General features: G+C 36.8%; 2 protein-coding genes across 7 annotated transcripts; both read left to right on the top strand.

Annotated features, from left to right (window-relative positions):
• Nucleotides 1–1986: 1986 nt before the first annotated feature.
• LOC140785840 (la-related protein 1A-like) lies at nucleotides 1987–14340 on the top strand. The gene is made up of 15 exons (XM_073133904.1): nucleotides 1987–2588; nucleotides 4340–4889; nucleotides 4979–5132; nucleotides 5455–5545; nucleotides 5671–5742; nucleotides 5886–6074; nucleotides 6320–6537; nucleotides 9491–9560; nucleotides 11251–11355; nucleotides 11554–11897; nucleotides 12000–12143; nucleotides 12262–12325; nucleotides 12811–12956; nucleotides 13092–13196; nucleotides 13880–14340. The coding sequence occupies exons 1-15, from the start codon at nucleotides 2259–2261 to the stop codon at nucleotides 14028–14030; spliced, it is 2733 nt and encodes a 910-aa protein (XP_072990005.1). The 5' UTR covers nucleotides 1987–2258; the 3' UTR covers nucleotides 14031–14340.
• A 6727-nt stretch (nucleotides 14341–21067) lies between these two features.
• LOC140782464 (octanoyltransferase LIP2, mitochondrial) lies at nucleotides 21068–24493 on the top strand. 6 transcript variants are annotated; one of them, XM_073129087.1, is made up of 2 exons: nucleotides 21068–21085; nucleotides 23501–24493. In XM_073129087.1, exon 2 carries the CDS (start codon nucleotides 23524–23526, stop codon nucleotides 24217–24219), a length of 696 nt encoding a protein of 231 aa, XP_072985188.1. In that variant the 5' UTR covers nucleotides 21068–21085; nucleotides 23501–23523; the 3' UTR covers nucleotides 24220–24493. The 6 variants fall into 6 exon arrangements, with proteins under 6 accessions (XP_072985188.1, XP_072985172.1, XP_072985180.1 ...); XM_073129071.1 differs by lacking the exon at nucleotides 21068–21085 and adding an exon at nucleotides 21090–21107; XM_073129079.1 differs by lacking the exon at nucleotides 21068–21085 and adding an exon at nucleotides 21685–21701.
• The last annotated feature ends 291 nt before the right edge of the window (nucleotides 24494–24784 follow it).

The raw sequence follows: 24784 nt of genomic DNA, 5'->3' as shown, positions 1-24784 counted from the left end.
CATCCCGAAATAAAAACCATAATAGTATAATCATCTCTATATATCACCAATGTACTCATATCTCAGATTAGCCTAATTAAATGTATGATAAAATATGCTTGACGAAAATCATCTCTAGATAAAATCATATAATCATGCTGGAGGCCAAAATATGCGTGTACATAAGATATAATATATCCTAATTTGAGAAAAGCGTCTATAGGATAAGACTACTCACCACTACTGCAAATATCAAACAACCACTCGCTCACGTTGCTACGACAACGATCAAGCCTCGATAGCTAGGTCCACAGGGTCTTGAACATGGGGGTTGAGATCTGAAATTATTTATAACAAATAATGTCAGTCTTTCTATTCATTAAAATTAACCCGACAAGAAAGATAGTTTTTTTATTGTAATTATGTACTATTCATTTCTATATTTATTTTGTTATTTATTAATCATAATTATATTATTATTTAATAGTGTATTTACAATATAATTTAGTTTGTCTATTATTCTCCTTGATAATTAAGAAAAATAAGAATTAAGTTATTGTAAATAATTACGTAAGAATATATGTACATAACCCTAATAATTACTATTTTAGGATTAAAATAGTAATTTATATTGCAAGTATTTTGCTAAACATGATATAATTAGAATTATATACTAACTATGAGATAATTATATTTAATTTGTACAAACTAAATATATTAAATTAATTAAGCTAAACTAATTATGTATATATATATATATGTATAACTATAATTATATATAGTGCTGAGCCATAGTAGGGTGCTGGGCCGAGCCCAACGCCTTGACTTGCAAGGGCACTGGGCCGAGCCCACCACCACTTGCAGGGTGCAGTTAGAGGAGAGAAGTGAAGGAGGAGGAAAGGAAGAAGAAAGAGAAGAAGAAGAAGAGGAAAGAAGAAGGAAGAAGAGGGTTGGGCCATGGGGGAGGGGTGCGGCCGCTGGTGGCCACTCAGCGGCCGGCCTCTCGCCGACGGCTCAATCCTTTGGCCGTCCCGAGAGGAAGCCGAGAGAGAGAGAGAGAGGCTCACCGGAGCTAGCGGAGGTGGCTGCGGCAGCGGGTAGAGAGAGAAAGAGTGTTTGAGAGAGAGAGAGAAAGAGAGAAAGGTGAGAAAGAACCCGAAAGAAGGAAGAGAGAGAGAGAGAGAAAGAGGAAGAAAAGGGAGAGAGGCGGTGGGGAGGGAGTCTGTAGCGGTGGCGGGGGCCCACCGCGCCAACTGGCTCGGCTAGGTTGGCTGGGCCAGTGCTTAGGGCGCGTGGCGCCCATTCTAGCTGCCACTGCATGGCACGAGCTGTCGTGCCATGCAGTGTAGAATTTTTTTTTTTTTTTGGGTTGTTACATTTATCCATCTGGATCCACCCACTAACCACCTCATTCTCCTCTTCTCCCTGTCCCCCTCCAAAACCACACGTACGTATCTCCTATCTCTCTAATCCGATTGTAAAGAATAACAATAAGTTAGGATGAAGAGAGTTGGAGAGTTAAATGAGTTGAGAGAAAATGTGGTTTTGATTGACAGTGGAAGATGAAAATAAATGTGGAAGAGAGGTGGAGAAGATAAAGGAAAATGAAAAAGAATGATGTGATAAATGACAGAGAGAGAGAGAAAATTTAAATTTATAAATAGTTTCAAAATGATACTAATTTTAAAAAAATATATATTAAAATAATATTAAATCTTTTTTAAAATATCCCTTTTAAGGGATGGATAAGGGCGGTATCAATTAGAATCTCTATTCTCGGTTTGTGGAGTGAGGCAAACATGGATTTGACGTAGATTATATCATTTATTTTAATATTTCCACGAACAAAGCACAACGGTCATGATTCATGAAGCTTCCATTATGAAATTTCCAAGCAGTATAAGGACCGAATTGTATAACTCACATGCACATATCACGCACCACTGCACCAGCCACCTCACGTGGGTCGTGGGTTCCGTAACTTCCGTTCCGTAACACAACAGAAACAAACCCGCGTATCTTTTAATCTTCATTTATTTCCTCGCTCTCTCTCTTGACCCAGAACTATCACAGTGCGGCCCTCCTCGCTTCCCGTTAAATACCCTAATCCTTGTCTCTCTCTCTCTCCCTCAAAACCCTAACTCTAGCCCCATCCCTCCCTCTCCGATCCCCCATTGCTTCGACGGCTGTGGATTCGGGGGGATCCCTACGAATTTAGGTAGATGCGATTCTCAAAGCTCATAGTTAGGTCGCTGTCGCGCTAGTTTTTGCGGTCGGAGATGACGATGGAGAGAAATACGGCGGAGCCGGAGGAATCTGGCGGCGGAGGAGATTTGACGGTGGCGGTGGATCTCGTTGGCGGCGGGGGTAAGTCGTCTCCGTGGCGGCGGCCGACGGCGGCGGCGGAGAAGGAAGAGGGAAGGAGGGTGGAGGGATCAGTGATGGGGTGGGAGTCGTGGCCGGCGCTCGAAGATGCGAGGCAGAAGGGTTCGGCCGGTGCCGCGGCGAAGCTGGCACCGGCAGTGACGCCGCAAGCGATGGCGATGGGAAATGCTGGGCCAGTTAAGAAGAACCGGACGACGCCTCATCCTCCGGCTCGTCCTGCGCAGGTTTGTTTTTTTTTTTTTTTAAATCTTTGGTCTTTAAGTAGTGGGATGGATCTTTCGGTTGTTCATGTTGAAGGGATCCATTTTGGTGCTTATCTGATGGTTTTCTTTGTCGAATTTCAGTGATCAGTGTTCTGTAAATGAAATTAAAAGTAAAAGAAAGGAACCTTGGAAACCTTCATATGTTGAATACTTGTTAATTTCCTGGGGATCATAGTAGGTCGATGTTAGTCTAATATGAAAAGTGAATCTTTGTATTATGTTAGGGTGCGTTCCCTAAACCCCACGTAGGTGGGAGCCTGGTCCACTGGGATGCCTTTTTTTAACCCTTGTATTATGCTCTAGCCGACCCCATATTATGGGGTAAAAGCTTGGATGCTTATGATGAGTGATGAATATTTGGTTCATTCTAGTTTTTTTCTTTTTTAACAAAAAGCTTCATGTTCTCTATATAATTGATCGTGTTTTCTATAATATATATTAAAAGACGATAGTACATGTGGGGAGAGTCACTAGCATGCTGGATTGAACAATTCAATATGTGGAAAGCTAGAGTAGTTATAGATCCAAGTAGAGAAGTGGTTATTGTAAGTTAAAATCCATATTCTAAGTTGCATAGCTAACTGGTTATGTGGAAAGCTAGAGTAGTTATAGATCCAAGTGGAGAAGTGGTTATTGTAAGTTAAAATCCATATTCTAAGTTGCATAGCTAACTGGTTATGTGGAAAGCTAGAGTAGTTATAGATCCAAGTGAAGAAGTGGTTATTGTAAGTTAAAATCCATTTTCTAAGTTGCATAGCTAACTGATTTGTGCTTCCCTAATCTAATGCATGTATGTTTGTTTGACGTATCTGCTGATTTGATTAGCTGTTGGGAATTATCATTGTTCAGTAGTGGGTGAATCCCTTCTGTTATTCACATGTTCTTGTATCTTTTACATGCATCATATCTTAACATAAAGGAAACTTATATGCTTGGTTCACCAAGTTTTGGGTGATGACACCTACAGTAGAGGTAACCCAAATTTTGTCACAAATCACAACAGATGCACTTGGGTTGATCTCCAGTAACAGTATGCCTGCCTAATGTAGTTTGGTGGAGAACAGTTGGAAACAACTTTTTTTTTTTTGGTTCTCTTGAATATGCTTGAATGCACAATTACTTTTATTGCTTGAATCAGAATTTTGAATTAAGGGTCTGAATAGTGTGGCAGTGCTTCAGAAAGAGTATAACCTAGTATAATCAATGCCATTTTTGGTTTTCTATGCATGTTAGTGAGACACAGTAACTAACTGAAGTTTAACTCTTCCATTTTCTATTGCAGAAGGTAAATAGTGCTTGGCTCAGCAACTGAATCATAAGATAGTAAATGCATTTGGAAATCATCATGAGATCATTGCTTTTTACACTTCAATTGTGTAATTTACATCCTTTTGTCAGTTATTTGTTATTTTACCCCAACAAAGAAGTTGCATTTCCTTTAGTAGTCGACATGTTAAGTTATCTAATTTAATAAATTAACAATGAGTAAATAGGATAATATCAGGAACAGGACTGCAGAATTGCAAGAGAACATTACATTTACAAGAACATTTTTAAGATTTTTATTTTTAATTTAGAAATCTGGACGTGCTGCTCCTTAATGATCATAATTGTTTGCATTAATATTTAATGGCTAAATATTAATGTTATGCATTTTCTATACTTATTTCTTGTGTCTAGGAATTTCAGTTTATGACCAAATAATCTTTCAGGGAACTACTGACCAGTGCAAGTCTGATGGTTTTGGGAATGGTAATCCTCTTAATAAGCATCATCAAGCACATCCTTGTAAACATGGCCCAATAAATGGTACTGTCGCAAATGGTCCATTTCCTTTAACTTTGCCGTATCACCAACCTCCTGGGCAACCAATGTTATACCCTGTAATACAACCTCCACCTTTCATGGTTGAATATCCCTATCAGACTTGCCCCTTACCATTTTCAACCAACGACATCCTTGGTGCAAATTCTGGGCATGAAACCCCCATGGCATCTTTTGTTCAAATAGCTCAACCTGGAGGAAAAGATAGAAAAGTAAGTTCACCACAACTACCACGAGGAGATCCAAAAATTTGGCGCCCCAGTGCTGGCACTTATGGTAGTAGATTTCATACTGATCAAATATTGGGCAACCAACGGGCATTTGATCCTAGAAACAATGCAAAGATGCCTCATGGTATTGGACTCAGGGCTTTCATCAGGCCAGTACATCAGTTTTTTGGTCCGGCTCCTGGGTTCATTAATGGGCCTCCATTTCCTGGTAATGCTATCTTTCAAAATAATGATGGGCCTCTGCTGTTTGTTAATTTTGTTTTTCCCATTTTTATACGTTAGAATGATCTAATGCAGGTCCTCCTATGCATTATGTGCCTGCTGCTCCTATGGAGATGATGAGGGGCCCTCGTTTTGTGTCACATCATCCCCCACCTACTTATCCGGTTATGACACCTGAGCTTGTAGCATTGAAAACTAGGATAGTAAATCAGATCGAGTATTATTTCAGGTAGTTTTTTTGTTACAAATGTATCCTTTTGTCTTTGACTTGAATAATCCATTCCCTTTTAGGAACAACAATATGATAAAAATCATACGTGTGTATTTGGTAAGGAAAAAAAGGTCTAGCATTTGTTGTAGACAGTTGATTTATCACATATTGCAACATCCGGAATCAGCTATAAATAAAAATTGTCATACTGGATTATTGATTTATTTTATCTAAATGCTGCATTCACTTAAATCTCAAAGAGGCAATGTTCTGTGACCAATACCTGATAATTTTTCTCTCATGTCAATAGTTTAGATTTAACAATTGTCATATTTTGCAGCGACCAAAATCTACAGCAGGACAATTATTTGAGATCATTACTGGATGAACAAGGATGGGTTTCAATATCTAAAATTGCAGATTTTCCTAGAGTATGTCTTCTGTGCTAATTTTATATTAGGATACAATAGTTCTTGTTTTTCACTGGGTAATGCACAGTACATGGTTCCCATTTATTGGAGTAAACCACTTAGTAGTTGCATTCTTTTCTTTACAGATGAAGAGAATGACGAATGATATACCTTTGATTCTTGATGCCTTACGGAGTTCAAGTTTAATAGAGATTCAGGTTCTTATGTTGTTTTGATTTAGTAATGTTAGACATCCCTTTCCAGTTTATCTTTTTCTCTGTTAATAGTATGGATTGTTGCATACCTCTACTATATGTGCTTAGTCTGATCACCATAAATTTCCCTTTATTTTTATTGGTAGGAGAACAAGATAAGGAGACGTAACGACTGGAGCAAGTGGATTCCAGTTTCTACAAAATCCGGTTCTGTGCACAGCCAATCTTCTGTCGGCATTGATAATTGTACAAGTGGAGGAAACAATAGTGGCACCTCTAATGAGAATATTATTCGTCAGACCACCTGTAAAGACCAAGATGAGCATTTGCCATCGGTAAGTGATTATGTCAAAGTAGGAGCTAAGGATAATTTAGGATGCGATGTTGTAAAGTTGCAAACTGCGGTTGAACCATTGGCATGTGATGGAGATAATGATGAGGATGTGGATAATTTACAGCAACCAGAATGAATGAAATTTGCAGCGGATATTGGTGTTCATCAAATAATGATTCACTTGGGGTCATTTCTGATGTGAAGTCTTGTAGCATTAATAGTTCTGTAACATCTGATATCTCACAGGAAATTGCTGCTCTTGCCATAAGTGGTGATCTTGAACTTGAAGCCGCGAAAGAACAACAAAGTAGTAGATCTGATGTGCAAAACATAGGAGGTTTCTCTAATGGTTCTGTAATTGAGTCCCCCAAATATAATATGGATCAAAGCACTTTCATGCTGGATGAAGAACTGGAATTAGAACTGGCATCTGTTAAGAAAGATCACCTCTGTTTAAATGAAAGGTGATTATCTGGTTCTATGTTGGAGCCTGGCTTGATTTATCTTGTGATACTTATCGTATTTAAATTATTTTTTCTTGTCATGCTTCAATCTTTATGATATGTTTGACTATGGATATAAATTTTTTCCTGATTTCAAGTTCTAATTTATATGTTCATCAATTAATTGGCTTTTATATCTTTAGGGAACATTGTACTTTTACCCCCTTCGGATGGTACTATTGTTTAGCATAAGATTTTTGTACTGGTGCTATATTTGATGAATGGCATACATTTTCCCTTCAGGATATTATATATATTTTGTCAATTGCTATCAATGAGTGCATTGTCACACCTACTCCTACAGAAGATCTAAGATGGACAGTAGCCTTGATATCTCAAATGGATAAGTTCTGTAAATATTCCCCAATGGATGAAGGTTCTTTTAAGCATAATGACGCTGCACTTCTTGCCATAAATTTGATAAGTTCTTCAGAGAGAGTCAACATGAAGATTAGTTTCCATATATCATCTGATACATGTTGCAAAATACTCCATTGAGTGTTGGAACCTTTCTTTGTGAATTGTTGTATGTTATTATTCTCAGAATCATTTCTTGTTAACAAATGGTAGACAAGTTATTAGTTATTACTTTCTTGGTGAAAAAGGTAGGGTTAACAAGCTTTTTTCCTTTTGTAGTAGAGGACAAGATCAAAGATAAGTAATGAGTTATTTTCACAAGTCATGGTAAAAGATGTAGTTAATATGATATGTGATTAGATATTTAAGGTATAGATGCTAGTGGCATGTTTCAGAAAAGTTAAGTGTAATGCATCAAAGTTGTTTTGTGGAATACAAAAGTAGGAAAGGACTGTGTGTTCATGATTTTTGTAGTTTTATAATAGCTACTGGTTGTCGCTATTGGAACATTGAGCTTTACATGTTCAAGTGAACCTGCTGATGGTCGTGCTTTCTTAATAATCTAATGATGCAGTGCACTGCGAGGATTTGGTACTTATTGGAGATAATTGATTTGCTTAACCGAAATTTGACATACCGAGGAAATTGCTGGAGGGCATTCATGAAGAACACGAGGAATTGCCTGACGACATTAGTGAAGAACACCTCGTTTCAATAAACAACAAAGAAAGTACTTAGAGTTCTAATAGAAGAAAAGGACAACTGGAGTGGACATATCATCTTACAACCAAAATTATGAGACACTGAATATCTGGAAGAGAGTCAACACAAGGCATAAAACAAGTAGGACAGGAAAATATTGTTCCAATTTTTGATTTTGCGTCGCAACGTGACATGACATAATAAATTGTTGGTTGAGAACTTTCAACAGAAAGAAATTTCATGATTTTTGTTGATTTAAAGAAAAGCTTCATGTACTTTCGAGAAATAAATTTTGTGGAAAAGGGAACAATTGCCTGTGTGTTGAAGTGGTGCATGGCCCTAAGTTTTCCAGTTGTCAAGGATATATATTATAGATGATATGCACTATAAACTATACAGACGGTGAGGTGCTAGATAAGTAATTACTTATCTGCACCATTTCAAATGTAACAGACTCATGGTAGAAACATTGGATACCTTAAGGAGCTTTAGAGTTTTCATGGGCCATGATCAATTTCTTGGATGTTGCAATAAACTGTTTGCATCTTGAGTAAGGATTTCTTATGCACCACTTATATCTTAAGACCTGGGTTTTGCAAATTGGTCTTTTATCAACATGCTAGCATTTGAAATTTTGAACTAGCTTCATGTATTAGTTTTTATAGATATGAGGTAAGGCACTTCAAGACGGATAATCCTCAAGTGGATTATGGTATGCTATTTAGGTAGTATGCTTAGACTTTACTTTTACTTGAGATCATGGATCCCAAAATCGGTCGATCTCGAGTCGGATCAGCCGATTTGGACTCGAAACCAATCTGGGATCGCCCATATTGGCTGAATCAATCGAAACTCAGCCATATTAGTTGAAAACAACAATATTAGCTGAAATTAATATTTTTTAAGATTCAGATTGAATCTAAAATGTATATAATCTAGGAGACAATAGTAATTGATGTTATTAACTACTTTCTTTTCAAATTTTTAGTTTTTACCTTCTATCTCTCACACACATTCTCCTCCCACTCTCACACTTCACCGAGCTCATTCGGCAACCGATTCGATGAGCCCCTCCGGCTAGTCCACACTTTGATAAACTTAGATGAGTTTTCTTTCTCATTTTTCATTTCCCTCTTTTTCACCCATTTTTTAACTTATTTTTTCTTACTACTATATAATAACAGTGAAGAGAGATCTCTCTCTTTATGTTGTTTTGCGGTAATAAATTGAGTATAAAAATAAATCTATTTCAAGTCGAAGTTCATTATATTTTTGAATGAGTTTTTTCTTTAGTTTTTAGGCTCCATATATGACTAATTTTTATGTTATTTTTTATAAAAATTTATAAAATTTTCTGTTTTTTAAATAATACTTAGAATTTTACGTAATTAAAAATAGTTTGATCTAATATGGGCGGTCGATATAATTGATACAGTTGATACTTATTGTTTTTGCTGACTCTCGATCCCGAGTTTTGGAACCTTGCTGGGATAATTCATTTTCAAATGTTATACTAGCAATAATATGAAGAAATTAGTTATAATGCTTAAATAGGAAACTCCTTTATGCTTCCCCTTGATATTGTGCAAGTGCTTTCTTGTTTTTCTTCTTCCCTTTTTTTGGGTTATGTGTACTGGTGATGATGCTTTGAAAGTTGAAATATATCATGCATGCTTTATTTCTTTCTGATTGCCCATCTCAAGTTCGAATTATGCTCAAGCTGACCCATACTGTTGTGAGAAGGTTTGTTGATAACAATAAATGTGGAACCTGCTTATGTTAATCAATATACTTTTTCCTTTCTCACTGGATAATATTAAATTTCTTTCTTTTGCTGTGTGTGTTCTTTTGGCAGGTTTGATGAAGATGAAGATGAAATGGATGTCATCGACCAAGATATGCATAAACTAATAATTGTGACACAAGTAAGATTGAGATCTGCAGTATTCTCCCTGAGATGGTTGCTTTTTCTCTCTACTTTTAGTTTACTGTAAAGAAATCATGAGGTACAAGTATTTAAGATAAGCTGTTTCTTTTTGAAAAGTGCTAATAGAGTTAGAGAAAATGACACAAAATGGAGAAGCCGTTACTATATTGCTTTGAATATATTAGCGTATGTACGGGAAAAGAAAAATTGGGGATAAGGTATCCATCGTTATAGTGATGATTTCCCGGAACTGATTTATATAAATGAAAACATAATCTAATTGAATATCTGCTATTTTATATATTCTCAAAAATTTGGTGTGATTGTGGAGCAAGTTCATCTGAACTATGTAATGGAAAATAGATTCTCGCTCTGTATTAATTGATTAGCCGTAATAGGACAAAACTTATACTTTGTTATGAGTTTCATTATAGATGAAAATAAGAAGTTAGCCATGAGAACTCTTTTAGGTCTTATGATGCATTTAATTTGATGAGACACTTCTATTGCCTTTTTGGGATGATCTGAATGAAAGATAATGAGTGGCTTTATGTAAAGAACTTAAAGAATGCTAGCTCGAGGGGGCGGTCCTTTGCATCAGCAGCTCAATAGCATTGGAGGTTCCAGCAATGATCCCTCGTAAGCTGCGATTTTTATTTTACCCGCCATTATCATTGTCAGGGAATCATGTCAATGAGACTATTTTCAACAGAATGGTTTTTTGGGACCCCTTTTATATCTTCTTGAAGCCATGGCCAACCCATCACATGCAACATGGTCAGTCAGATAGGTTGGTGATCTTGCTTGACAGTATTCTTTGCCTCAGTATGGTTTTCTCCATTTAAATCCAACACTAATGGCTGGCACATGCTTCTACGCCACATGTCTCTAGAGTTTGGTCTATTACCAGCAGAATGCACACTATAAAATTTCAAAGAGATACTACTTAAATAGAAATTGTATATTTACCATATCTTTTGGACCTCACATATTTCCTCACATCTTGAGGATCTTACACGTGCTGCTTCACAAGATGGGTGTTGGGGAGGTATGGGGTGTTATAAGTACTGCTTGAGTTGGACTTTTCATGTAAGAGAAATAGAATTGTAGAGGATAGAACAATTATGCATCATTATTTAATTTTGATTCTGTTACCAAATTACACAATGCTTCAGGGAAAGAATTAATTATTGACAAGTAGTTACTTTTAGATAATAATATTTATACGCTTCCATGGGCAGAACTACATACAAGAGAACGGAGGCCATGGGCCCCCTTTACATTTTATATTTTAATGTTATTTTTTCAGCTAAGACCTTATACAATTTAAAATTATATATACATTATTTGGCCCCCTCTAAAAGTGAAGTCTGGCTCTGACTTTGATCAGATCCATGGACTTGAAAACAATGTCTTTGAAGCGTTATTTGGGTTTCTTTTAGCCTTTTGTCCATTTCTAATTTATGTTTATTCAATTATTTCTCTGGTGAATTTCTATTATTTTATTATCTCTGTGTCAAATAATGCCATTGAGCTTGCTAGAGATTATTAAATTGTTATTTAAAACCCAGATTTCTTGGATAAGAATGATTTTTGAATTCATTACTTATTAGTCACACTTTAAAATATGCTATTGTTTATAAGTTTGTTTCTTAAGCTGATTATTCTTTTCATCTGAGAGCTGGCAGGATATCATGATAGAAAAAGATGATCAAACCAACTCAAGGGAATCAGGATCTATTTCCACTGAGGTTGCATCTGCTATCAATGATGGCTTGTACTTTTATGAGCAGGTGATGGCATGCTGTCATCTATAAGAAGTGTACATCTTTTGGCTTTGTCTACCTTGTGTACATTGATGCACTATTGGTGCATCTTTCCTTCGTTTATCTTCACCTTTTGCCATTTCTTTGGAAAACACTAGTTTAAGCTCATTAGAGTTATCTGATGCTTTTGTATTTAATATTTGTCTGATTCTATTCTGCTGGCAGGAGTTGCGATCCAAATACTCTAATATTGAAAGAAATAATTGTGGAACAGAGATGAGGGATATAATTTCTAAACCGTTTACTGTAGCAAACCCCTTTGTGAGCTTGGAGAATAACACAGTATTTGCTGTAAATAATGATGGCTGTGAAGAGACTGCACAATCTGTTTCTAGAAGGCGACAAAATAAATGCAACAGCAAGATGCACGCCATACAAAAACAGCGTCTGTTTCCAAGTAACTTTAGAAGTCATAACAATGGCCGTAATTGTCATGGCATTGTATCAGAAAGTCCCCCAAGCAACTCAGTTGGTTTTTTCTTTGGGGCAACTCCACCTGAAAATTATGGGTTAGATTTAGTTTTTATTTTTGGACTTTATTGATACATTTATCTGATTCTTCTTTTCTCAAACAAATTGTCAGTTGTTTTGTTTCATTACTCCTTTTGCAGTATTATATCTTCGAAGTTGGGCGGTTCTCCTAATGGTACTCTTTCAGGGAGCAGCCCACCTGTGGGATCGATGCTAAAACCTTTTCCACCGCTTCATAATCCAAGCCATCAGCTTTTAGAGGAAAATAAATTTAAACAGCAGAAGTAGATAACTTTGTCAACTTTTAGAATCATACCCATAATTTAGCTTTCTTTATTGCAAGTATTCTATATTTTATTTTGACCTTGTGAACTGAACTTGTTCGATTCTTCATTTATGAAGGTACCTGAAGTTTCACAAGCGATGTCTCAATGACCGCAAAAAATTAGGAATTGGTTGCAGTCAGGTAAGTTAGAAGTTACTGATACTACGGTGCTTCTTCTTTTTCTCTTTTGCGGAGAAATAGTCAAAACTCAGCAATATATTTAACATATTATTGTGATAAGTTAGTGAGTTTGCTAGAAGAATAAATTTTCTGGAGAACCAGTTTATTTTAAGTGCATTGTTCTGCATACTATCTTGCTAGCTTGCTACCTAAGTTATGTCTTCTCTCCCCAACATCTAGGAGTTTTTAATGTCCTTTCATTTCTAAGGTGGATTAACTTCAACCTTTTTAGGTCTTCACACTGTATATTTCTATTTATCTTTTATTTATTTTGAAAAAGCCATACGACTCACTTTCATTTCGAAACAAAACCCTTGCATCTACCATTAGGTTGGTGTATATTTCTACTTGACCTCTTGAATACTGCACCTCGTCCTTCTGTTGAAGTGGTGGGTGTCGTCTACTTATTTTTGTGTTACTTGAAAGATGCATTGCTTGACATGCAGGAAATGAACATATTATATCATTTTTGGTCATACTTCCTGAGATACATGTTTAACAAATCTATGTACAATGAGTTCCGTAAGCTGGCACTAGAAGATGCAGCAGCTAACTACAACTATGGACTTGAGTGTCTCTTCAGATTTTACAGGTATTCATGCCATCTTCCTTTTTTCCAACATCTGAACCCCTAAGAAGGTGCAGGAAATTTACTTTTGGTTCATTGGTTGCTTCACGCACATCTGCTTTGAACTTAATTTTTTTTTTCTTCTATATTGTTTTCCAGTTATGGGTTAGAGAAAAAATTTAAACAAAAATTATATGAAGATTTTGAGCAGCTTACGCTGGAGTTCTACCAGAAGGGCAATATTTATGGCCTTGAGAAATACTGGTAACACCCCTACAAAAGTTGGGTTAATTTACTTTTCCGGTTTTACATTTATCCTTAATTTACTTTCCGGTTTTGCATTTATGGCCTTGAGAAATACTGGTAACACCCCTATTAAAGTTGGGTTAATTTACTTTTCCTGTTTTACATTTATCCTTATTATCATGCTCTTGGTATGCTTTCCTTTTTCCCTGTCTTAGTCTTGGGTCAGTTATAGATCTTGGTGTCTTATACGCTGAAGATAATTGTTATATTTTTAGGCTCAAAATAAAATTATCCACCAGTAAGTTTTCTACTTTTATGCTTTTTGCAACAACAATCTGCGTAATCATGTTTTTGTGCAGTATATGACAATTATTACATAATTGCGGCAGTAATGCATCCAAGAGTGCACAATTTTTCAAGTAATATTGGTTGCTTATGCCATTTAGACTTCTAGAAAGACTAGCACTTAGTAGGTCGATATAGGTCTCTCACTGTTGCTTCTCACTAATATAAACATTGCAGGGCGTCGCACAATAGCTTCACTAATCAATTCATAAGCCTCTATAGCTGTCACACTCAAGTTCTTTGCCAGTCTTTAATATGCTTCACCACTAGCTGATGACTAGAGTTAATACATGTTTAAGTAATGATGATACTTTTCTTCTTTACTCCTTTTTTTACTCGCACTGTTTACTCCTCAGGGCATTTCATCATTTTCGAGAGATGCGGGATACCTATAAACCTCTACAGAAGCATCCGGAGTTAGAAAGGCTACTTAGGGAAGAGTATCAAAGTTTGGAGGATTTCCAGAACAAAGGAAAAGATGGACAAGGCTGCAGAGAAAGAGAATAGCACCAGTGGCAGCAGCAGTTCAAATGAAAAAATGAGATAACTCCACTGTTTGTACGATTGCAGTTCTTTGCCTGGAAAGTAGTAACGCAAATTTGTCTGCAATATCATCTTCGGATGGTTTTTGCCAGAAAGAAAATTTTGTTTGGTGTAGAGGGTTTGTGTATCTGTGCAGATTTTGAGTCTGCCAGTAGTAGTGGTGGCTGTCAGGAAATTTTTTTCCCACCATCTCAGATTTGTACATAACATAATAATGACTGAATCTGGAATTGTGGAAATGGACTAATAATAATGATTTAAGTTGGTTCTGCTATTATAATTTCTTACAATTTAAAGGTGAATTCTCCTTTATCATCTTGTTTCTATCTTCCATGAAATTAAGTGAGCGTATTTGTCAGCTTGGAGCTGGTTCATTCTTTGTATTAACTGTGCTTATCAAGTGATCGATCACTTGTTTATGGGTCATCTTTCTAAGATTGTCAAGCTTGCGATGTTACTGAATTATATCTTCTTTCTAAGCTTACCAACCTGTCAGTAGTTCCAAGGTTGGTTAATCACGGCTGAGTGCTTGTATTTTCTGCCTGAATTGTTGTTGAGTATGAATGTACTTATTGATCCTTATTCCTTGCTCATACATTATACCACTTTTATACTTATATTTATGTTTTTGTTACTAAATTTATTTCTGTATTTCTGACTAAAGCGAGATAGATTTTTTGTCCAATTTAATATAACTCTTATCTAAATTATTAAAATATTTCTTTATTCTTATAAGACAAACTAATTGGGAGAAAAAAAAAGTAATTTGGGTATTTCTATGGTTTTATTTTATTTGTTATATTTTATATAAACGAGACATTTTAATAATCTGGATGTCAAATCTAGCTGTCTTGTTTTAGTCAGAAGATCATGACTGTTTTATTTAAAAGAAAAATTATATAGAGACTTAAGAGTGACATAAGTACAAAAAGTTGAATAGTATTTAAACATTCTTCAATAGCACCCATCAAAGTAAGCGACATAAAAGAGAAACCACTATTGCACACCAGTTCACCTTCATATTTAGCAACAACTTGGAGAGAAATCTTAATACATCTAACGTCTCTTATTAGGACCTTGCAAGCTGCAGCACCAAGATAAACATATTCCTTCTCACAGACATTGATTCTATCGATGCATCTGTTTGTTGAGCACAAAGAATTAAACAGTTCAAAGTTTCCCGCAATTAACAGCATCTGCCGCTATCCATTGCATTCTGGAAGCAAAATGAAATTATGACAGAAACAAACAGTCATTTGTAACTCAATATTCTGGGAATCCAACACGATGCCTTTCTCCGAAATCAGCTCAACGCCTATGGCGGCTATGCCTTGTGCTCCTCATTGGGTTGCCCTTCTCATCTGAATCACTATCAGAGGTTGACTCAGGTTCAGATGAATCAGATGATGAGCTACACCCTCCATGCCGTCTCTTCTTCTGCTTCCTTCTCCTCCTCTCTTTCTGAACCTGATGAACTGTAACTTGAACGACGTTCAGACCAATAGTCCGTCCCAGTCCTGATCAGAATCAGTACCAGATCGGTGCTTTTCTCTTATATGTAATTGCAACATATAACAACTTAGCCCACAATTATTTATACAGGATTCCAAAGGCTCGTCTGTTGAAAACTCTACTTACTGAGTAGCAGAAAACAAGGGCGTGAGCATTACAAGGAAGAAAGAAAAATGAACACCTCCAACTATAGCAAAAGAAAAGTAGTTAAGTGGCTAACCCTCAATCCTTGCCCCCACTTGCCTGCAGATCTTAGGACCTACACCCTTTGCCTTTGTCCCTTGCACTCACTACTGTATGTAACGCACAAAGAAGATCTAGAGAAGCAAATAGCGTCCATTTACGCTAGTAATCAACTTTTCTCTATCTATATTACAAGACAAAATCTCTCAAACAGCCTCTCAATCCATCTCAAGCCTCTCTCTTGCATGATCATACTTGGGATTTCAAAATCATTTTCAGCCTCTCAAGTGTGGACTTTTTTGGGCAATAGAAATGGTTCGACATGGCAATGATTTGTATGTGATCCTACTGCAAGGGAAAGAAAGGACTATAATTACTCAAAAAAGGATAGCACAATGTCAGTGTCATTATCAACTGAACCTTACCCATCTTTCAAATATTTCTAACCAAATTATTCTCTGAAAAAAAAAGAAGGAACAATAAGAAAGATTCTCGATAGATTTCTCGTTGACTGGATGCTAGACCTCTTTTCACTTACAACGAGTTAAAAGTGGTGCTTCTAAAAGGCTAACCAACCAACGATCTTTCAAGATATTATGTTCAACGAATTTGAAGCTAAAATCGCAGATTTTTGCAGTTAGACACTAATCAAGGCATGATATTTAACTAATTTGATGCCAAAAATCGCAAACCTCTGAAGCTCGAGCACCAGGTAACTCTCAAGAAGTATCTAATACGTTTTTAAGAACCGGCCGCCAGGGGGTGGAAGGTGACGACAAAGATTTGAAGCTGAAGCTGCTGGATTACTAGTAAATCCTAGTCTTAAAAGGAACATATTCCTTCGTCTTGGATGTTATTATATGTTTATCCAATATCTGGTACCACTGCATGATCAAAGTTTAGTGAATGCTTTAGGCCTCCTACGAAGATCCCTCCAAATTCTATCTAATAAGACACAGATTAGGAGTGACAATTCTTGACCAGATTCAATTTAAATATGAAGGTTTTAAATTCTTGACCAGATTCTGGTCATAAGTGAGTTAACTAGTTCTAACTCGATTGTTAAACAATTCCTTTCATTACTTCAAACAGATTATGACCTGACTAATTTGTTTATGATTTGAATTAATCATTTGTAACACGAAAAAAAGTCTACTTATTACTTCTTGTTTATTACCTAAATAATTTAAATAAATATAAATAACCTATGTAATTTGATTATCCGTTTAATGACTAATGTAACTCATTTAATATAAATGAGTATGTGTCTGCTTCTAATATTCCAATTGATAATAAATTATTTGTGTTCTAGTTGTCTTCAACTCAGAGCCCACCCATTTGCCACCCCTAACCATGATAAATAGGTAGGGCAATTTGTATGAAAAAAGATATTATAGTGACGGATATTAATAGTTTTGAGCTCCTCAGTTTTCGAATGACAAATTTAGACTCTTTTACGTATTTAATATTTGTTAAAAATATAGATTTAGATGCATACCTTAATAAAATTTAAATTATACATAAACACGTTGTAAAAAAAAGTAAGTGAAAAGAAAATGGTACAAACTAATAAACAACGTGAGTAAAGAAAGAAGCATGCAAGAGGATGTGATGCATGCATTTAAAACCCCAACCCCCACCCCATCGTACTCATATAAGCCATCACGACCGGACCCAAATCGTTGTCGCCGTCCATGTCGGCGAGCTCCGCCGTCGCCGCCGCATCTGGAGCCACCAAGCAGTCCCGGCAAAGGGGACACGTCATCCTCCGGTGCTCCATCCACCTATCCAAGCATGGCCTATGAAACATATGCTTACATCTCAGCTCTCTTATCTCTTCTCCTTCCTCTATCCCGCAAAGGCAAAAGATGCACTCCGCTTGCTCCTTTCCCTCATCCAACCCATGCTTATAGTACTTCCGATGCCCGGCGATTAATCCGGTGTCCGAACGCCTTTCCAAGTATCTTCTTCCGTGGCATCGGATGATCGATGTCGCTAAGCGAGTGAGGGATTCGGTTATCACAACCAGGAGGAGCAGACAAGGGACTGTGAGGGTTGAGAGGAGTAGATATAGTAACATCTTTGCTATATCCATGTCTGCATATATAAATCTAGTACCCAAGAAGAAGAAGAGGAAGAAGAAGAAGAAGAAGAAGAAGAAGGTAGCAGTGAAGTGAAGGATGCATAACGAGGGGGGAAGATTTTATAGTGTTGAATTCATGTAGTAAAATAAGTGACAAAAATATCATCTTTTATTTTTTTTATCGTAATTAATTAGCTTACCGGTTACTCTAAAATTTAAGGTTTTAATTATATTTTAATTCATCAAAATGTATCTTCTTAACTGCTCTAAAAACTTAAGCCCATAAAAAAACGATAACGATTATATTTCTCTATTATCACGTGATCTGATCCATTGGCCAACTTGGAGGATTTATTTCTTCTTCTTTTTTCTCTTTTTAATTTGTTGACTACTTGACTTTTAGCAGCCACATGAGGAGGAGGACAGGTCAAATTTCATAAATCCATATCAATTCCATACTTGAAAACTTAAAATATTATTAATTTGGCCCTTGTGGATATTTGATTATGGATTCCAAAAATAAATGCATAAAGGTCATGTCCATAAGCTTTTACAAATCTATATTATATAATCACCTCAACTTGCTTGCTGAGTTGAGTGAGTGGCAAATTTTGACTTTCGTTGTGCTCTTCAATGAAAGGGACCCACATATAAGACTATATATATATATATATACACATGTGTGTGTGTCTGCGTGCATGTATGTGTATTTATTACTTGACTGGAAATTTTCTCTTATAATGAATTCAGAAAACAAATAAGAGATGGGTGTATAGATAGCATTTAATTAATAACGTGAGCCAATCTGTTAACATCTGTTATTTTAATGACATATAGATAATAGATCTTTACTTGATTACTTCACTCTTTTGATTACTTTCTTTATCTTTTCAACAAGATATATACGTGTAATAATTTATTAGCAAGCAAATGTAATGTAACACTTGGGCATAGGTTAGTTTAGTGAGTGAAACATATAATTTAGCTGTGTTCCCATTTCACAAAATAATTATTAGAGTGTGGGCAAGTGTATGCCTTTCTCTTTTTCTTTTTTCTTTTAACTTGTTAATGGAAATTTCTTATGAGGCCCCACCTAACTGTAACAATAAAAGCACGCCAAGTAGTCAATCCTAACATAATGGCAGCCCATGCGAAAGGGTTATATAAAGAAGGAAATTGGCTGTTGTACCACTCGAGAGCCAAAGAGTAGTTCTTTTGTTTGTTTGTTTGTTTTTTTACTTTATAAATTAATTCACGGTAGAGGAGTATTTTTGTAGTTTAAATATAATCTTATAAGTGAAAGGTTAGTCAAACATAATTGAAAGATATTGGTTGCACTTTGGTCCAAACCACACCAGAGTTTAGTATTTAAATTAAATAAAATTGAGTCTCTCTCTCTCTCTCTCTCTCTCTCTCTCTCTCTTTATTTTTTTATTTTTTATTGTGGCCCATGAGGACTTTATTCAGGGTGATGACATATCTAAAATATGGTTAACTGCATTGCTCTTTCAGCATTCAGCATTCACTATGATGAGAAGAAGTTTGACCTCATTTACCTCAGAGATGTAGATATGTTCATGCCATGAGAGTGACCCACCCTATACGTGCAACTTGATCATGCTTGTATCCTCCACCAGTTGACCAACATAAATATAGACATAAATGCATTTGAGCAAAAGAGGTGTTGATAAGATTGGAGTAATTCCCTCTTCGAGTTTTGGACAAAATCAGGTAGGGAGATGAGATGTGTTACAAGTCTGAAGTTGACAATTCTTGTAAGAGAATTGTCAACTTAGCAACACCCTTAGATAGCTTTTTGGATACTTTTCCCTTGTTTGTTGGAGGAGATTAGATGTGACTAGTTCATGGGTCTTTAAAACTAAATGCAACTTGGTCATGGCATTTAATATTGCCAACTGACAAAGGCCATGATAGGATAAGCTCCACACTAACAGAGTGCGGAAATCTATCTCTCCACAAGAGATATATATATATATATATATATATATATATATATATTTAATGATTGTAATGGTCTATGATCAGCACTAGAGCTCAAATTAAACGGAGTCAGAGTTGCATATCAAATTGGCCATACTATACTTAATAAGTGCATGCATGAGTTCAAATATTAAAATTCTGATCCTCGGAGTTAACACTACTAAGCATTTTTTTTTCTGAAAAATATTCGTAGACAGATAATTCATTAAGCTTCAAATAAAGATTACAACATGATACATAATAAAAGAAGGGGAGATAGGATAGCATCCTGAAATAAGTCCCCTTCTTGGCTGAATTACAGACTGGCCAATAATTAATCCAATGTATTAGTATGTATATTAGTACTTATGCAGAAAATAAAACGGAGGGGATAGGACATCGGCCCAAAAACAAGCCTCTCTCTTGGTTTACCAAGATTGCCCGACAAAGAAGAACCAACTACATGAGACTAGGACTTAGAGCATTTCTCAACATAGGGTCGACCTCCTATGACTTTCACTAGCCAAAATAGACCCAACATGCACAGAGGCTGGTCAAACCATCTAAACAAACTCCGATCATGACACCAAATCATATTCGACCTCTAATAGAACCATACTTGACATCGGCTAGCACTATAGTAGGGCCTAATATAGCAAGACTACCACCTAACAATTGCCATGGCGGATCCACCACCGACAATAATCGCAGCAAAGGAGGCCTGGCAAAGGGCATGGCATGGCAGGGCGGGGCGGGGTGGGGATGGTGACAATGGAGGGAGACCGACTACGTCACGACCTTGAGCTTCGACAAGTCGGAGGCGACAGCAACCGTCCCGGTATGAGGGAGGCAATAGAGATGGAGCAGGGGCCAAGGATTACCATTAGCAAAATCAGATGGGGAACGACTGGAAAAGAGGCTGTGCCATTAAATACAGGCTTTCGGTGGAGGGGGCGAGCAAAGGGCGAAGGGAGCTTCCGTCGAAGATGGGCGAGAAGAGGGCAATGTAGGAGATCGGCGAAGTTAGAGGCTGCGGAGGTCCGAAGTAGGAGGAGGTGTTGGGCTTGGCCTAAGCAGTTCGGTATTGCCACCCACTCATTTGGCTAGCTCCTAACTCGACGAGGAGAGGGAGAAAAGAAGTGGAGAGGAAAGAGGGAGGGAAAAGAGAGGCCTTGTGGGAGAAAGTCTCTCCCCTCCAAAAGTCTCTCCCCTTCCCTAGTGCGACGACTGAACCTTAGCAGAGCGCTAGGGAGAATTTGAGGTTAACACTACTAAGTAGCAAGGTACCTTTTGTGTTAGAAGAACTTATGATACATTTGAATTTAGATTCACTCAAAACCTTTTAGATGTCTATAACGTTTGAGGAAAGAGTAAGAAAAAAAAAACATTCTCATCCTGTCCTGATAGTTTTGCCACAGAAAGAATTGTTCATTAGGAATTCTTGTAATACTTCCAGACAAATTTAATCAAGTTACTACCTCATCCAAGAATCTAATAAGGACTAAATGCAAATTAATTCATGATAGACACTCCAAATATGTAGTTTTTAATCCATTCATTATTGAGCATACTTTCTAGAAAGGCTTTCCACTGATTTTAGATTCACTCATATCACCAGCTACACTTACTTTAGTCTTAGTGCTGACAAAAAGTGTTCAGACTAAGATGATTGCATTGAAATTTCAATCTTTTCCGTTTATTGCTTTGACGATGTTTTAAGAAGAGCAATCACTTTAGCCTACCAACGAACTCTCACGGTGATCCAACAACAATGTTTTCCTCAGATAGGATTAATATCCACTCGTTTGAAGACCAAACTGTTTCTTGCTTACCTGATGAGTTGATCAGAGTCAGAATCCACGACTCCAAGCTCAAAGGTTTGAATTAATTTAGACTTAGAAATTCAAAATTAACTTTAAAATTAATTCGAATTAAAAATTATTTTTTTTAATTTTTTTTTAATTTGATTTTATAATTTGGCTTCAATCAATTCAAGCTTGATTCCGGTCGATAAGCTCGGTTAAGATTAACTCGCCCACCCACACGGCCACGGCCACACACATTCCCTCTTCTTCTCCTCTGCTCTGCTCTGCGACGCCGTCCCCGCCCCCGCCCCCGCCTCCGCCTCCATCAGCCCCCGGTCGAGATGCCGCCGGCGAACGCTACCCTCCCCTCTCTGCGGTGCGTTCTCTCTCTTTACTTCTCTATCTTTTCTCTTAGCCGAGTTTCGCCACCGTCGATGCCTCTTTCTTCCCCTTCCCGACCGCCTCGGCTCTAATGGTCTCCGCCACCACCCTCAGCTGCCGCCTATCCCCTACGTTTACCTCTTCTCCCCTTTTCGCCCTTCTCTGTCAGCGAGAGAAATTAGAATCTAGAGGCAGATTTGTTGTTTTAGTCCGATTCACGTGATTCGCAGTAGGGTTCTGAAAACTTGCTAAAAGATCGGATTTTCTTTTTCGTCACACAGTTCTCATATGCACAAATCCGTATGTCGAGTTTTCTTTGTACAGTTTAGGTTGGTATGAAAATAATTTGGATCACGCATTCAAGTACTGTTTCTAAATTGAAATCTTTATATATGGAATACGTTAGTAAGTTTGATGGGATTGATAAATCTGGTTAGCATCTGAAGACTCTTCACTATTTATTTTGAGCTTTCTTCCTTCTCATGGACAATTTTGGTAATCAGTACTTATAGGAGTGCTTCTGCCGCAATGAATTGAATTGGATGTTCCAATTTCCAAGGAATGAGGCTACCTCCAATTCTTGGATCTTGATGGATCATTACATGCAGTCTTACCTCTATTGATCAAGAAGCATAACTCAAACCTCTGACCATGTCCTTCATGTCACATTAGGTACTGTCTTAGTTAATAGTAATGCATGGAAAGATTAGTCCTTTAATTTCGTTTTGATAAAAATGCTGGTAGCAAGTTCAGTTGTTCTGAGCTTGATACTGTGAGTTACTTTGATGTCTCTCTCATGAAAGAGGATGAAAGTAGTTAAATGATTTTCCTTCATTCCTTACAAAGAAGTTACATTGTTTACTCTATTAGTGGGTCAGTGATATCAGTAAGTTTTGTTTAATCCAACATTTTTAACTGGCTTGTCTATTTATTTGTATATACATGCTATGTCTAGTTTAATAATGATACAAAATGACAGGGTGTTTTCTTATCCTATTCTTTTTTCTTCCTATGAGAGGTTACACAGTATATATAGATAAAATAGACATTGCATCTTGGTGCATCTTAGCATATATGTTAATAAGCATTTATTTTGAGGGGCATGTATAAGTAAAAATCCTTCTTTTCTTTTAATTTATGCTTTTGGCATTATCATGGATTATATGATGGTCGAATCTTTTGATTAATGTTTCCTTTCCCGCATGTGATAGTTTAAAAGATCTAGCCCGACTAGTTGTGGAAGATGGAGTTTGGTTTGATTTAAATCTCTCCATATGCAATTTCATATATATATATATATATATATATATATTCTAGCTATTCTTGATAACATTACTTTACACCATGTTCCTCCCCACTTTATCTGAAATAAATGTTTTGCTCAGCCACTGTGAAATTGTGTTCTTGTGTACAGATTAATGCATTGCACCAGATACAACATGATGCAGCACTTAACTAATATTGCTTGAAATTCTTGTGACAAGGAACAGGTGCATGGACTAGATCGTAAGAAATGAAAATAAAAAGGAGCCTTGAGGTCTGGAAGATGGGAATTGTCAATTACTTAGATGCGCTCAAGCTCCAGGAAAGGCTTTTTGCTGATAGAAAAGCTGGTAAAATAGCAGATATGGTATTATCTCTTCAACATCCTCCTACTTACACACTCGGGAAACGGCGAACATATCACAACTTGTTAGTAGCCGAAGCAGACCTCAAGTCTATGGGTGCTGAGCTTCACTATACAGAGAGAGGAGGAGACATAACATATCATGGTCCAAGACAAGCTATCCTTTATCCCATTTTTAATCTTAGGGACATTGGATTTGGTGCACGGAAGTATGTTGAAGGCCTTGAATCTGTGATGATCAATGTAGCCTCTTTATATGGTGTGAAAGCTCATCCAGGTAAGACAGGTGAAACTGGTGTCTGGGTTGGAGATAGAAAAATTGGTGCTATTGGTGTAAGAATATCTTCAGGCATCACTTGTCATGGATTGGCTTTTAATATTGATCCTGACCTGGACTATTTTAAGCACATTGTTCCTTGTGGTATCGCGGACAAAGGGGTAACATCATTGAGACGTGAAACAGACACAGAACTTCCATCTGATGAAGTGATCCATGAACAGCTCATTCAGTCCTTCCTCGAAATTTTTCATTTCAGCGACATCAAATGGAAACATGATTCATCATGTTTAAACACTAACTAGGTTAAGTGAGATCTCAGGCATTGGCATTATTTTGCCCGTCTATAATCGCAATTGCTTTTACCCCTTGTGATTGTTATTCACTTTGATAATAAAATATTGAAGATTTTCTTGTACTACTTCTTGAAGGACTTCAAACTTTTTCCATCTCTGTAGTGAAACAATTTGGTTCTTTGGTACTAATTTGACCACAATGGTCATGAATTGTACTTTCTAAGACATTGTTGCTTCCTCACAGAATTTACAGACAACTTCCACGCTCTGGCTTTGGCGTGTACTGCTGAATGGAAGAATTTGCTAGAGCTTGTTCAATGCTGGAGACCACAATGGTCTCCAAGTCAGGTTAATTTGGTTTGATTGGGCAGAGAAGATTAGTATCATGTGCTGCTACTACTAATTGCATTGAATGGTTAGCAAGTGAATTCAGCAGGGTTCTCTTGGGAATCTTATGGGAATATAGAGTTGAACTATGGACAGCTCAATTTCTATGGCATTTCTGAAATCAAATGAATTATTTCAGTTGCTAAAAATCCATTTCATCAATTTGTCTGATTTTACCGAATTTACA

This window comes from Typha latifolia, chromosome 1 (genome assembly GCF_019914945.1).
Source record: "Typha latifolia isolate L0001 chromosome 1, TyphaL0001v2, whole genome shotgun sequence".
Classification (NCBI taxonomy): Eukaryota; Viridiplantae; Streptophyta; class Magnoliopsida; order Poales; family Typhaceae; genus Typha; species Typha latifolia.
Note: the sequence above shows the minus strand (reverse complement) of the source record. Positions and strands in the feature narration are given on the sequence as shown.